At 40.1% G+C, this 13,033-nt stretch overlaps 1 protein-coding gene across 4 annotated transcripts in view; it reads right to left on the minus strand.

Moving 5' to 3' along the window:
• The window catches only part of KLHL1 (kelch like family member 1), a 240,184-nt gene extending 231,015 nt beyond the window's left edge, over positions 1-9,169 (minus strand). For all 4 annotated transcript variants that reach the window (XR_008820324.1, XM_056329293.1, XM_056329292.1 and 1 more), the window contains exon 1: positions 8,636-9,169. Coding sequence is in view for 3 of the 4 variants with exons in the window: in XM_056329293.1 (XP_056185268.1) it covers positions 8,636-9,144 (509 nt within the window). In the remaining variant the exon portion in view is untranslated. The remainder of the gene's footprint in view (positions 1-8,635) is intronic.
• Positions 9,170-13,033: the final 3,864 nt, after the last annotated feature.

The following is a 13,033-nucleotide window of genomic DNA, read 5'->3' on the forward strand; positions in this document are numbered from 1 at the left end:
AATTATTTTTTTTATTTTTGAAACAGACATTTCCATCCTTCAAACTCATTTTGAGATAATGGCAAATGTTGAAACAATGGCAAAGGCCGAAAGATCAAATCTCCTAGATCTAATTTTACATATTTCATTTCTAACATTCAATTTTAATACAAGTTAAAGCAAATAATTCCAAACTGTGGAATACACACCATGCTGAACTAAGCCTTCATCCTCTGTGCACAATTATGTTGGTTTGTTTCTGAGTATTAAATATTTGTGCTCATCCTTTTCCTTTTTTTTTTTTTTCATTAATTAAAGTCAGTATTTTTCATGTGAAAAATATCACTATCATGAACTCCTGTAAATTGATGTCTTTGGTCTGAAGTAAAAGCAGTTTCTGTACAGACACTAGGCTAGGATGACTGTCTTGTGATTTCTGTGAGTTACTCCTAGGGCATGCATAAATCTTTAACTTTAAAGCCTCCAGACACATCAACCCAGCTCAGTCAAGTAGGACAGATCAAACTCCACATGAAGTAGTGAAAATGGAAATCTAGAAATGACATGTGCCTAGGTAAGTGAAAGGATGGATTCTGGATCCTTACTGCTATAAAAGGTGTAAGTGACACCGCCAAAATGTGGCAGGGAGATACACAGTAAAGGACTGAAGAAATAGGAGGTATGATTAGAAATGTGGTTTGGAAAAGCAGACCACATGTGATAATGATCTGTGATGCTCTGAATATGTATCTTTATGACTACTGGTCTAAACTTACAGTAATCCTCAGCATTGCCAGTACCAACACTCAAGATTTAAGTTGGAAATAGAAGACATGGAATTAGAGTCATATACATTGCAGATAATACAGTATTTCTTGTAGTTGATAAAAGAAACGAAAGCTACAGGAAAGAACAATCTGACATAAATTGAAAGCATGTATTGAAATTTCCAGATAAACCTTAACAGTAACTTTGAATAAACTTACATTTCTTTGTTTATTCTGCAGCTAAGTAATTTCATTTCAATTTTGTAATACATGAAAGAGTATTTTAAAATTGTAAATTATGACATTTTAATCTGTTAGTACAGTTAAAATTAACATTTTCTTTTTAAATAAAAGATTGAAAAGATTAATGGGAAAACTTCTTTAAAAATTATAATCTTTAGTAAAACTATTACAAAATTGATAATATTTTAATATTTTGGATTTTTGTTTGGCTTATATTATTGGTAAGGTATGACTTTTTGAAATAAAAATCAGAAATTTTAGGCACTGCTGAATTTTTATTTTTGGTAAAGTTTAGGTTTGGGGGGCTGGGGCTGGGGGGGGGGCGGGAGCAGGAGCTGCTGGTGGTTGTGTCAGTATTACTAGGCATGACCACACAGTTACTTATCTATCCATGGAAGCTACAGCAGTTCTCAACTTTTTACAGAACAGATTTGCTTTCTGATGCTTTTAATAGCACACATGTAGGAATTTCCCTAGTGCAAATAGTTTATTTGAGGTCATGAATCCTGTATTCTAAAAACACCAGGAAATTTGTATACTAGGAAATTCTGCCAAAGCATCATAGCATAATATTTAAGGAGCAGTTTTCACCTAAAACGCAAGTTTGATAAATAAAAGGAAAGAGCAATCTCTTAAGCAACCTGCAACAGGATATAAAAAAATGTGTCACAAGGATAAGAAGTAGCTATTAGAAAGCAATGGTCACGTGTTAAGAATATGCTAACCTATATGTAGCAGCACAACCCTTACAAATTTAGCACAGCTTCCAATATGCTCTGATTTTTTTCCATGTACACTATTTACGTGAACTTCACCGCTCACAAAAATAGCATAAGTGAATGAACTACAAGTTAGTAACTGTGTATGAATATAAAGATTAAAAATATGTGTATATGCATAAATATTAAAAATAATTATAAATATATGCATTTATATATATGTATGTATTAGGATGTTTATATAAAGAAACACAGGTGATACAGATCTAGATGTCTGTGTGCACACATAGACCTATATATGTCCATATTACTACTCTTCTCTGTATGTTCTTTCCCTTTTACTATGGAAAGGCTGAACAGCATTTCCTTTTTCTAATGTTGTTTGATGTTACCCTTAAGACAACCGTAGTTTCAGAGGTATTTTTCTGACTTAGCCACTCTGTGCAGCTGATATTTTCACTGCCAAATCTTTTCTTCATGTTGCATCTTTTGGAAATATTCTGGCAAAACAGTGCAAGCATTTCTAAAAATAAGCCCAGAGGGGAAAAAAAATATTGGTTTAGCCAATATTTAATGTGCATGGATAATGATAACCACAACAAAAATAACTGTCAAGTCTTGCTTTCTGGTGGGTTTAGTGGGCCCATGTTTCAGAGCAGCACCTTTACATTTATTGGGATGAAAGACACACTCCTTACTAACGCTATGAAAAGCTACCAAGATTTACTTGGTTATATCCTTTCAGAACAGTTTGCATTTGCAATGCAGACTTCAAATGATGTTAATTTCCTCAAATTTAATTGAACATTAAACATTTAAATAGCACATTTAAATCTGAACAAGCCACTTTAGATGACTGTTACACTCAATGAAGAGAAATAGGCATGTCTGGAAGACAATTCACCTTATTCTAAAATGTGCATCTCAGAAAGAGATAAGAAAAATCCCCATCACTGACAAAATGGATTACTCAAACTTAGGTGTCTTACTGACCCATAAATGTAGCAAATGGTACCATCAACTTGGCAGCAGTTAAGGAAACAGGTCAGAGAAACACAAGAAAAAGTGGGAGCTGGGGAGGAAACATAGGAATGGGAATTCTATCAGGATTCCATTAAAACTGACAAAGCAGCTGGAGGAAAGAGTAAAGGATACTGAAATTCAAAGATTAGGAAACAGTGACAGAGAAACAGAAGAATGAGAGGTCTGACAACCTGTTAAGGAACTAGGGAACAACTGAACTTGTCTTGTTGAAGTATTTAGGACAAGATACAGAAAAGAATGGACAGTTCTGCATTAAAGTAACCTGGCAAGTAAGGCAAAGAGGTTGATCATAAGAGAAGACAGTGAAATCAACTAACGCTGTCTGGGTAAGGAACCTAGGATTTCAGTAAAGCAGTCAAGAATAGTTTGAGACTGTGAAAAGGAGGGGAAAAAAAGAAGTTAGAATAAGATCCAGAAGAAGAACACATAATTAAGACAAAAAGAGTTTAAAGAGGGTGGAACAAAAGGAATCTAGGATCTCAAATGCAGCAGAAGACTGACTTGATATCCCTTCAGCTGTCATATTCCCCAATCTTTCTGCAGAGTGTATGCAATCACCATTGTAACTATCCACACAAAAAGTATGAACTTCCTTGTGCTAGCAGTTATTCTACCAGTTCCAAGTGGCAGTAGGATATATAGTGAATCCTCAAGTTTCACTCCTGCATCCAAGTGGCGGACAAAAGAAACGACAGCACGTGAACTGACATGTTATTCTGTTTCCTTTGTTTAAAAAAACCCACCTGCTAAACAACCCACATTAGAAATACTGTTCTAGAAGCAACACAGCCAGAGACTCACAGTTAGGAAATTCTGGATCTAGATTTTCCTTTAATATAATTCCATCAGCACAGTCTTTAGCTGTATAATCATGCACTATTTTTATCACCAGATTATTTTGCAGCCCATACACAGAAGATATACCCCTCTGAGAATTAATCAGAACTTTGGAGGAGAAAGGTCTGTGGTCTGCGTTGTGTACGAACTCTGCCTCTTTTGCTGTGAAAGTCAAAAGTGTAAGTATAACAGCATAAAACTTATACAACCATTTTTTCAAAGTTTAATAATTGAGTTGAAAAGCCAGTTCATGGTAAAGACAAACAAATTACTCTCTTCTGATTCCATAACCTAGAAATGAAGAGTTGTGTGATCCATATTCCACCCCTAGCATTCAATTACATTCCTAACAGAGCAGCCTACATGAGATAACCAAGTCAATGGAAAAGCTGCTGATCTATAGTATCTAATTTTAGGATCTGGCTATCTCATCAGTATCTACAGTTCATATTTTGATATCTAAATAATACCAAGGGGATAGAACCTCAGAAAGGCCATAGCCATGTTCAGTTGATAAATACTTAAAGGTACGAGAGCTCACAGGACAGACAGACACAGGAAGGTGTCTTGATTCCCCTCTTTTTGTAAACTCAGGTACTGAGGTCAAAGCTGTAAATGGGAAACTACATTTACTTAGAAACCAGAACCCAGAATCCTCTCTTGAGATTAGATATATATACAACAGTACATCAAGTACTTAAGCTGTAAATTTTGATGACAATTTTATCTACATTTTCTAAAATGATCAAAATATTTTCTTATTAAATTAGAACGCTGCACTGAAATACTTGCTCATCCTGACAAGTTTCAAACTCTTAACTTTCTTTATCAGCATGCTAACCACAAGTTGGTATGTCGCTAAGAGAAAAGGAGGAAGACTTGAAAGTAGGAGAGACCAATGGGCAAAAGCATCAAAAAGCCAGATTTGTGGGATGAGAACAGAAAAACAGGAAAGAAATGCATACCCAACAGCTTTGATCCAATAGTTTAAAAATACACATTTTTATGTTCCTGATTCTACCCTAATCATTATCATTGTTCCTTATAAAATAATGATTTAATTTAAATAAATAGTTTTGAGCACAGAGACTTGTAAACAAAATTTCTCAGTTAATGTTTGAATTACAAAATTATGCTCTCACTTTTTAACCATTTGGATTCCAGTTAATACTGATTTTTTTACTTCCCAGAGACAGGTTCAACAGAAACAGTGGAAAACGCTCTTTCCTCATTACTTTTTCTAGCAAACCAAGATAAGAGTGTGCAACTCTGCCGTGTGAGGAGGGCACAGTACTCAGTACTTTCACTTCTGGCTTTACAGAACACTACTATACAGTATCTAATGGTCGGAGGACTTGCCATCTTTCAGAAGCTGTATCTTCAAATACTTCTCTGTATCTTCAAATACTTCTAAGTTTTAAAAGAGACTTCTGCACTGTCAGTGCTTGCTTTCTGTGCATTAGGCATATCTAGCATCCCCTTCTCGGAGCTGTCTCTTCCACAAAGTGTTAATTGAATCCTGTCTTCCTCATTCTTCTTGCACACAGCCAGAGTCTCAGACTGGTTTGCAAAAGGGATCATCATTTATGGGTGCAACTGAGAACACCGGAAATAGCAGATGAAAAATGCTATGTGCTCTGAAACCAGCAATTCAACTCTTCACTTTTGTCTCACCTTCTGTTTTACCCCTCCATTGTGAAATAGGGCTGTTGTAAAGACAAACCCATGACTAGCTTGTGAGGCATGTACCAACTGTAGCGGTGAACAGCACTGAGGGCTTACGACCAATTATGTCTTTATAAGATTTGGACAGTGTAAACCAAGTAAAGCATGCCACCATTACGTGAAGAAAATGGAAAGAAAGTACTGACTCTTTGCTTATTATTTGAATACCATTTATGTTGAGAATTGATAAACATGTCACATGAAAAAAGCTATCATGATCATGCACAATTCCCACTATAAACTCATAGAAACTGATGACTATATAGAAAATCTTAGCACTCGTATTTTCCAAGTGATTTATAACTGATTTATAGATCTTAATTGTAAATTCATTATTTAGATATTATTATAAAATTAAGATCAACATAGGACCTACATTTAAATATCTACTGCAGTTATTGCCAAATTTTTCATGCAAGCTCTAAAACAATCTGGTGCAAGTTTTCAAGCAATTTCAAGTGATCAAATAGCATTTTAACACTAACTGTTAACTGTAAAAAATTTTTTGTTTATTTTTTACAATACAACATGCAATGTAGAACAATTATGTCAGTATTATATATCAAGCATGAAGTCTAACCCTTTAGTCTTCTTAATGCCAATGGGACTATCCACATAACCTTACTTATGCGTATAAGTACCTGTACAATTAACATGACAGGTTGTTCTTTAGAAGCTTACAAAAATCAATAAAGTAGAATGTACTTGTTATTACCCAACCATGCTCTCTTATTAAATACATTTCATAGTATCTAACAGAATACTCAATGAAAAATTAAGAATTCAAGATCATTCAGCTAAGCATTTAACTTATATGTGAAAACAGAGTAACTGCAAATCCACCACCAGCCAAAACCAGGAACTCTGCACATGAGACGGGCTGCAAAAGACTTCCAGTACAGAATTCATGTATGAAGCAGAGGGGAGCAACCACGAAAACAAAGTAAACCAAACCAAAACAAAACTCTTTTGGGGATACAAGGGTCCTAAGTAGAAGACAAAAGAAAGAGGGGGGAAAAAAGTGCAATCTTCACTACTTGCACATACAAATGAAGAGTAAAAATAACAACAAATTTATTAATCTCAAGCATAAAACCAAAGCCACCTTGTCAATCTGCTCCTCACATTATGTCCTGCCATTGGGTTCCTAGCTAATATTCAGAGACCTCCTGTTCACAATATCAGAAATACTGTGGTTATGGTCTATATTGGAACATATCCAAATGTTGAATTCTCACTGCTTTCACAAAACTAAACTAGTGCTTTCCGAACAGTCATAAATTATTAAAGTAGTTGCTAAATATGTATAGGACAAACTACTAAGCCGAGCCAGGAGTTAACAATTTTATACTCATTGTACCAAACATCCAGGTGTATGCTTAAAGGCTTGGTGGAAGTTCCACATAGTTGTCTTTTTTATGTATTTGGTAGTATTTATTGTTCAGGACTGAACAGCAGTTTACATATCCTGTACTCCTAATGAAGTAATGAAGTTGGCACCATTTATAAAAGCTTAATTTCTACAGAAGGAGAGAAACATAACTTGTCAGAGGATTAGAATTCTGTTGCGTCACAGAATTTTCAAGCGCAGGACTACCATTTTTGCAACACTTGACCACTTCTTGCCATAGCATTCAAAATTCACATAGGTAAATGAAAGGTTCTTACATGGAAAAAGAGAAAGTCTCAGACTCTAAAACCATCTTAAACATTTTCATAGCTCAAAAGGTGGCATTTTCATTAACAATAAAATGGTATCTCCCTGCCAAAGTTATTTTAAATCTGAACAAATTTTAGCATATTCCTTCAACAAGACTAAGCAGCTACTGATGACTAGATGTATTGTTTCAGGAGCAGTGAATGAAGAACCCAAGTGCAGTAAGAATAGAACAGATATATATTATCACTGAGTACATATGTGACAAGGAAGTTAATTCTAGCAAGTCAACTTTTATGGACAAATCAAGCTTCTTTCAGTATGCTGATCTCTGAAGTTTCTCAGATCTGTGACGCACCTAATATAAAATACCTAATATAGAATGAGGTGGTATTTCTACCAGTTTTTAACCTCTTCAGTTCAGAAAACTTGAAGGGATAATTTTATTTTACTTGTCTTTATAGTGCATCTCAACATTTTGTATTGAATCCTAAAATATGCATCTTCCTGTTGTTCCGATTCACTTCCAGTGTTCGTGAAAACTTCAGCATCACTTTTTCTTAAAAAATGTGCCCACGTCATTCATTAGCTATTCCACATTTGTTTAAACAATGTAGCTCCTACGAAATGAACTATGCTAACTGACAAAAGTTTCAAGTAGAAAATATATGTTTTAGGTCTCTCTGAAAAACCTTAACACACTCAGTGTTTATCTGCAGCCATATTAATCCAAACATATGTACAGTGCTGTCTCTTTATCTAATTAAATATTTAATAACACATGCTTTACTTTTAATATGAAGAACACAAATCATTCTTTTAATGTTTTGAAAGAGAACTATACATTTCTTTCCATAGAAGAAGTAATAAATTCCTTGTGGGAAATGAAAATTACATGTGGACGTGGGGGCAAAGAGAGTTAAACCAATGAAGGGGTTTATACTCAAGATTTATCTGTATCACCGTAGCTTTATGTTAGCTACATTTCCTTCTTCTAGTGACTGCAACCTGTTTGTGCTGGGGGGACGGGGACTGAGAGGGAAAAGCAATTCAACATTAACAGAAGTTTCACACAAAACACAAGCTTGTTCTCACAACTCGGGTATCATGACTCCTAAAACAAATTCCTGTTTTTCTCTGAGGTAGGCTGTGACACGATTTAGTCGCCGAGTTCCAACAAAGCGGATGTTTCTACTTTTGAGCTTCCACCTGGCATCCCAGCACTCGGAACAACATCACCTCCCGCCAGCATTTTAATCAACTTCTGAGAAAGTTGGGTGCGACGATCCGCAGCGCGGAGCCACCGGCGTTTGAGGGGAGCTTGTGCCCGGGCCAGCCCCGCGGGCAGGGCAGGGGCAGGGGCAGCACTCTCTGCCCGCAGCACCCCGAGGCTGGCCCGTCTCGCCCGGAACCCTCGGGCAGCCGCCGCCGCCCTTCCCGCGCAGCGGGCGCCCCTCCGCCCCCAAACCTGCCATTTCCAACGAGGAGCCCTCCCGCCCCCAGGCCCCACCTTTCCTCCGCAAGGACGCCCGCGCACTCGCCCACCTGCGTGCCCACCTGCGTGCCCACCTGCGTCCCCACCCCCGTCACTCCCGGCAGCCCGCCCCCACAGCCTGGAGGCGATGGCGCCCCGCGCCCCCCCGGCCCTCGCCGCGCTTCCCTACCTGTGCCCGCTGCCGTCACCTGTTGCCCGGCTGCCTCCATCCGCGCAGCCCCCCGGAGCCTCCTCCTGCTCCGGCGGCGCCAAGGGCTTTTCGGGCTCCCGGGCCACCTCCATCCCGCCGGGCACCGCCTCCGCCTCCTCCTCCTCCTCCAGGGACTCCACGTAGAAGACGGTGCGGGGCGGCGGCGGCCCCGGCCCGTGCCCGTGCCCCAGCCCGTGCCCCCCGGCCGGCCGGCCGCCGGCAGGCAGCAGCGTCCCGTTGGGCGGGCTGGCCGTGGTGGCCGCCGAGGAGGCGGCGGAGGAGGCGGATTTCTTCCAGAAGGCGCTGTTGCCTCTCTCCTGGCTCTTCAGCAGGCGGCTCTGGCTGGGGCCCCAGTGCTCGAAGCTGCTGTCGGGCGGCAGGCAGCCGCCCCCCGCCGGGCCGCCCGCCGGCGAGGGGTGGCTGAACAGTTTCCAGCGGAGGCGCAGGATGTGCTTCACGTCGAAGTCTTTCCTGCCGGAGCCGGACATGGTGCCGCGGCGGGCGGGGGACGGGCGCGGGCTGAGGCGGGACTCACGGCGGCCAGGCAGGGCCGGGTGGCGGCGGCGGCAGCGCGGGGCGGCCCCGCTCCCGGCAGCGGCGGCGGCGGTTCCTCCGGACAGCGCCGCGCCTGTAGGGCGAGGGGTGGTCGCCGCCAGGAGGAGAGAGATGCGCGCACACACCAGTGCAGAGGGAGAGAGAGAGGATGGATGGAGTGATGCAGAGAGCTGAGAGGAGGTAAAGACACCCGGCAGGGAAGGGAGAAGGAGAGAGCGAGAGATGCCCAGACCTGACGAGAATTGCACGGTGATCAGAGGAAAGGGGAGGAGAGAGAGGCAGAAATGAGAGACACCTCTCAGGGGAGACTGGCACTTGAGAGGCAAGAGCGGGTGAGGCAGGCTGCGAAGACGTGCTAATCTGATTAACGGGGGAGCGAGCGGAGCCACAGCCAGGAGAGAACCGGCGGCGGCAGCAGCCACGGCGGGAGCCAAGCGGCTCTTCCTCCGTCTCCTACAGCTCCGTGACCGAGTGCAGCCAGAGAGGAAGAAGTCACCTGGAAGCCCCCTCTCCGCTTTTCCCCTTCCCAGCCCATTTCTCAGGGGAGTCCCATGCCTACAGTTATCTGGGATGGCAAAGCCCAAGAGCTGGCACAGAGAGAAAGCGAGGCTCTTTTATATACACTGCCCGGGGCGGGGGGGGGGGGGGGGGGGGGGGGGGGGGGTGGATCACGGCTGTGAGGCTGTCAAGGTCCTCGGTCTACAATTTTCTATCTATCTCAGCGCCTTTCAGCGACCCCACCCCCACCACCCCCCTGCCTGTGACGCAGCTGTGCGCTGGGGCCGTCAGGGCGAAGAGACGAGGGAAAAAGAGATGCCTCAGTCAGCCTCCTGCAAGTAAGTTGGCAGGTCACTAACTGCCTCTCATGGCCTCCTCCTTCCCTCGCTCCCGTGCGGGTCTTCTCACCTTGGTATTTTGGTTCTGAGACCGCTGTGCAGCCCTGACAGCAAAATAAAGCAAAACAAGTGTGGCAGCAGTAAACACAAGAGCGTGAATCAGTACAGGAATACAGGCTTAGACTGTGCGCAGCCTGGGTGAGGTTACAGGTTAACAATTAATTCTGCAGGCTCCGTTCATTAGCCTGTTGGCTCAGTGTTGCTGCACCAGTAGAAGACATTGGGTAGAGGGACAGTGTGTCAAACAGAAATCGCACTACGCATCTGCTTCTTACCTTTTATATCTGCTCTTAATGCAGTCTGACAGTGCTAAACCCAAGGGAGTCTCCTTCACAACAGAGAGATCTGCTTAGGAACATCTGCCCACTTGGGAGGGGTGTCACGAAGTACACTGCATCTGGGACATAATTACAGAATTAAAAGCTTTATGGTGACAGGTAGAGGGATATGGGGGCAAAACTGCATATCATCACCTGCTAGCTCATAAATCCCTATGCATGAAAAGTTGCCAGCAATAAGATGATACACAGAATGCCTGCAATCCACCTGTACCTTATAAAGTAGTATCTTAGAAAAAGATTTTTTTTCCCCTAGGTAGATGATGAAAAAGATCATATTTTCCTCCAGTTACTCTTTGTATTGGCCAGCTTTACCCATACACTCATAAGCTATGAAAAGTCTGTTACACTAACTCTTTGTGAAATCAAGAAATAAAGAAATTCTTTCCCTCAAGCTGGAATGCTTTAACTGCTCATTCATAAAACACTATAGCTTGAAAATTCCTCCAGAGAAACACAAAGTCAAACATTATTTAACAATTGTATTACTGTTTTATTTACTTTATCACAGAAATATATTACTGTTCTATTTAGTTTATCACTGAAGTAGTGCTTCTGGATACAAACGATGTTAGGGTTTGTGTTCAACACTGATGAAGTTCTGAATTTTACAACAAGAGATTCAGGACACAAAGTCCTACTTTCAAAGGAAGAAAAATTGCCACTGTGCATTTTAAATATTGATTCATGCCATAACAGCTGGACTGCAAACTCTCTAGTGCCTCAATTTTGCTGTCAGTGTTCAGTGATTAAAAAAGACAAAAAACATTCTAAAGCAAACAGAAGAGACAGTTCATTTTTATCCAGGAACTGATCTGAGTGAATATGTGCTGCTTGGGAGAGCAGCAGGGAGAAAAGCCTGAAAAATCTTCATCTAGAATAGACAGGTAAAACTTTAATCATTTCAGAGACTTTAGAAATGCATCTCTTATGACAATAGATATGAAACCATCTATAGCGAATCCCAGTTATTTAATGTCTAGTTACAATCTCTAAAAGATGTAAATAGTTTTCATCAATGAATGCATTGATAGACAGTATGCTATCTGTTCTGTATTTAACACCTCTTAAGTGATTAGGACAATTCAGAAGTATTCTGATCTGAGGAGAATTACATAATTTCCTTGCCATATTACAAATCTTAGATATTTTACAGTCTGCATTAATATTTTAGTTATCATTTGATACGAACATTTGACAGGTTAGATTCTCTAGCTTTACTTCTTTTACAGAGATAAGTATTAATGACAATATATTCCAACAAAATTGTTTTTCTGAATATATTTTGGAGTTCACTCAATTAATATATTACAGTATCACTAAAGAAAGTGATTCAGGTTTTTTTATTACCTTTCCAGTACAAACTAGCAAGCAATTATAAGGGAAAAAAGTAGAAAACATTTCAGGTTATTTGTTATTGATACTTTATTATTTCAGTTATGTCAATAGCTGAAATAAATAGTCTTGAATATTTTTTAAATAATTGAAATCTCAACTCTTCATTATTTCATGTATAAGCCTTGATATGCTTTTCAACATTACTTGATGCTTTCATATATTAGTAAATAATTTTTGCAAGAGATGTGTTCATTTTTGTATGTATACCTGATTTTTCATGTATGGAAAAGTATGAACACCTCTCTCTCATAAAATGAAATCTGGAAAACTGTCTTGATTTTCTTAGTTCATATCACATTCACAATTCTTTTGTCGACATCCAGTAAACAAGAGCTACTGCCCCCAAAAAAGCTACACTGAAGAAGCAGCCATTGTCACTATGTAGAGTTAATTAATAAATTGTTTTCTGAGCTTTAAGTGAAGGAATGAAACAATTCGGTTTACTTAGGTTTTCATAGTTCCTTATCTTCGTGTTTCCTTGCAAACACTTTTGACATATGTCAGTGAGGCAAAGAACATATTCTAGGTTATTATAGGAAAAGATGAACACAAAATGTCTTTTGAGTTTCAGTTGAAACTTCTGGTACATAAGAAGATTAATTTGACCTTAGAGGTTGTCTAGATTCACTTCTCCATCCAGGAGAAGTAAATCTGGTTCTCTACTGGAGTTCTAGGGACTTTGCATATAGGAATTACAATAAAATAATTAGTTTACTAGCCAAACATGTCTTAGTCTATTCATACAGGGTTGACATAAACATATAAACAGAATTGTGAAAATACATGTATCTCTTAAGTTGTTGAAGGGAAATGTCCTGATGCCTAACAGCCATCTGTACCTTACCCATTCAATGAAGTGTAGCCAAAATAATAATAAATGCGGGTAACCTGGCCTGTATCTGTTGGTTGCATGCTGTAACATAGTGTATGGCATTGTATTTTGGTTTATTAAACAGCACGTTTCTGAACTTCCTCACCTGTTGTAGTTTCCCCAGATTGTTCAGAACTACTCAAATCTTGAATAATTTTACAGACCTTGCTTGAAAGTGGTTATGGCTCTTTTTCCTTTATTAGGTAAACAGATGAAAGTGGTTATTCCTTATGTCCCTGTTATGAGTCAGATTCCTGACACTTTCTCTGTGTGTTTTTGTCTTTCTAATGTTCTCCAAATGAATTAGATTCACATAGTC

This window comes from Falco biarmicus, chromosome 2 (genome assembly GCF_023638135.1).
Source record: "Falco biarmicus isolate bFalBia1 chromosome 2, bFalBia1.pri, whole genome shotgun sequence".
Taxonomy (NCBI): domain Eukaryota; kingdom Metazoa; phylum Chordata; class Aves; order Falconiformes; family Falconidae; genus Falco; species Falco biarmicus.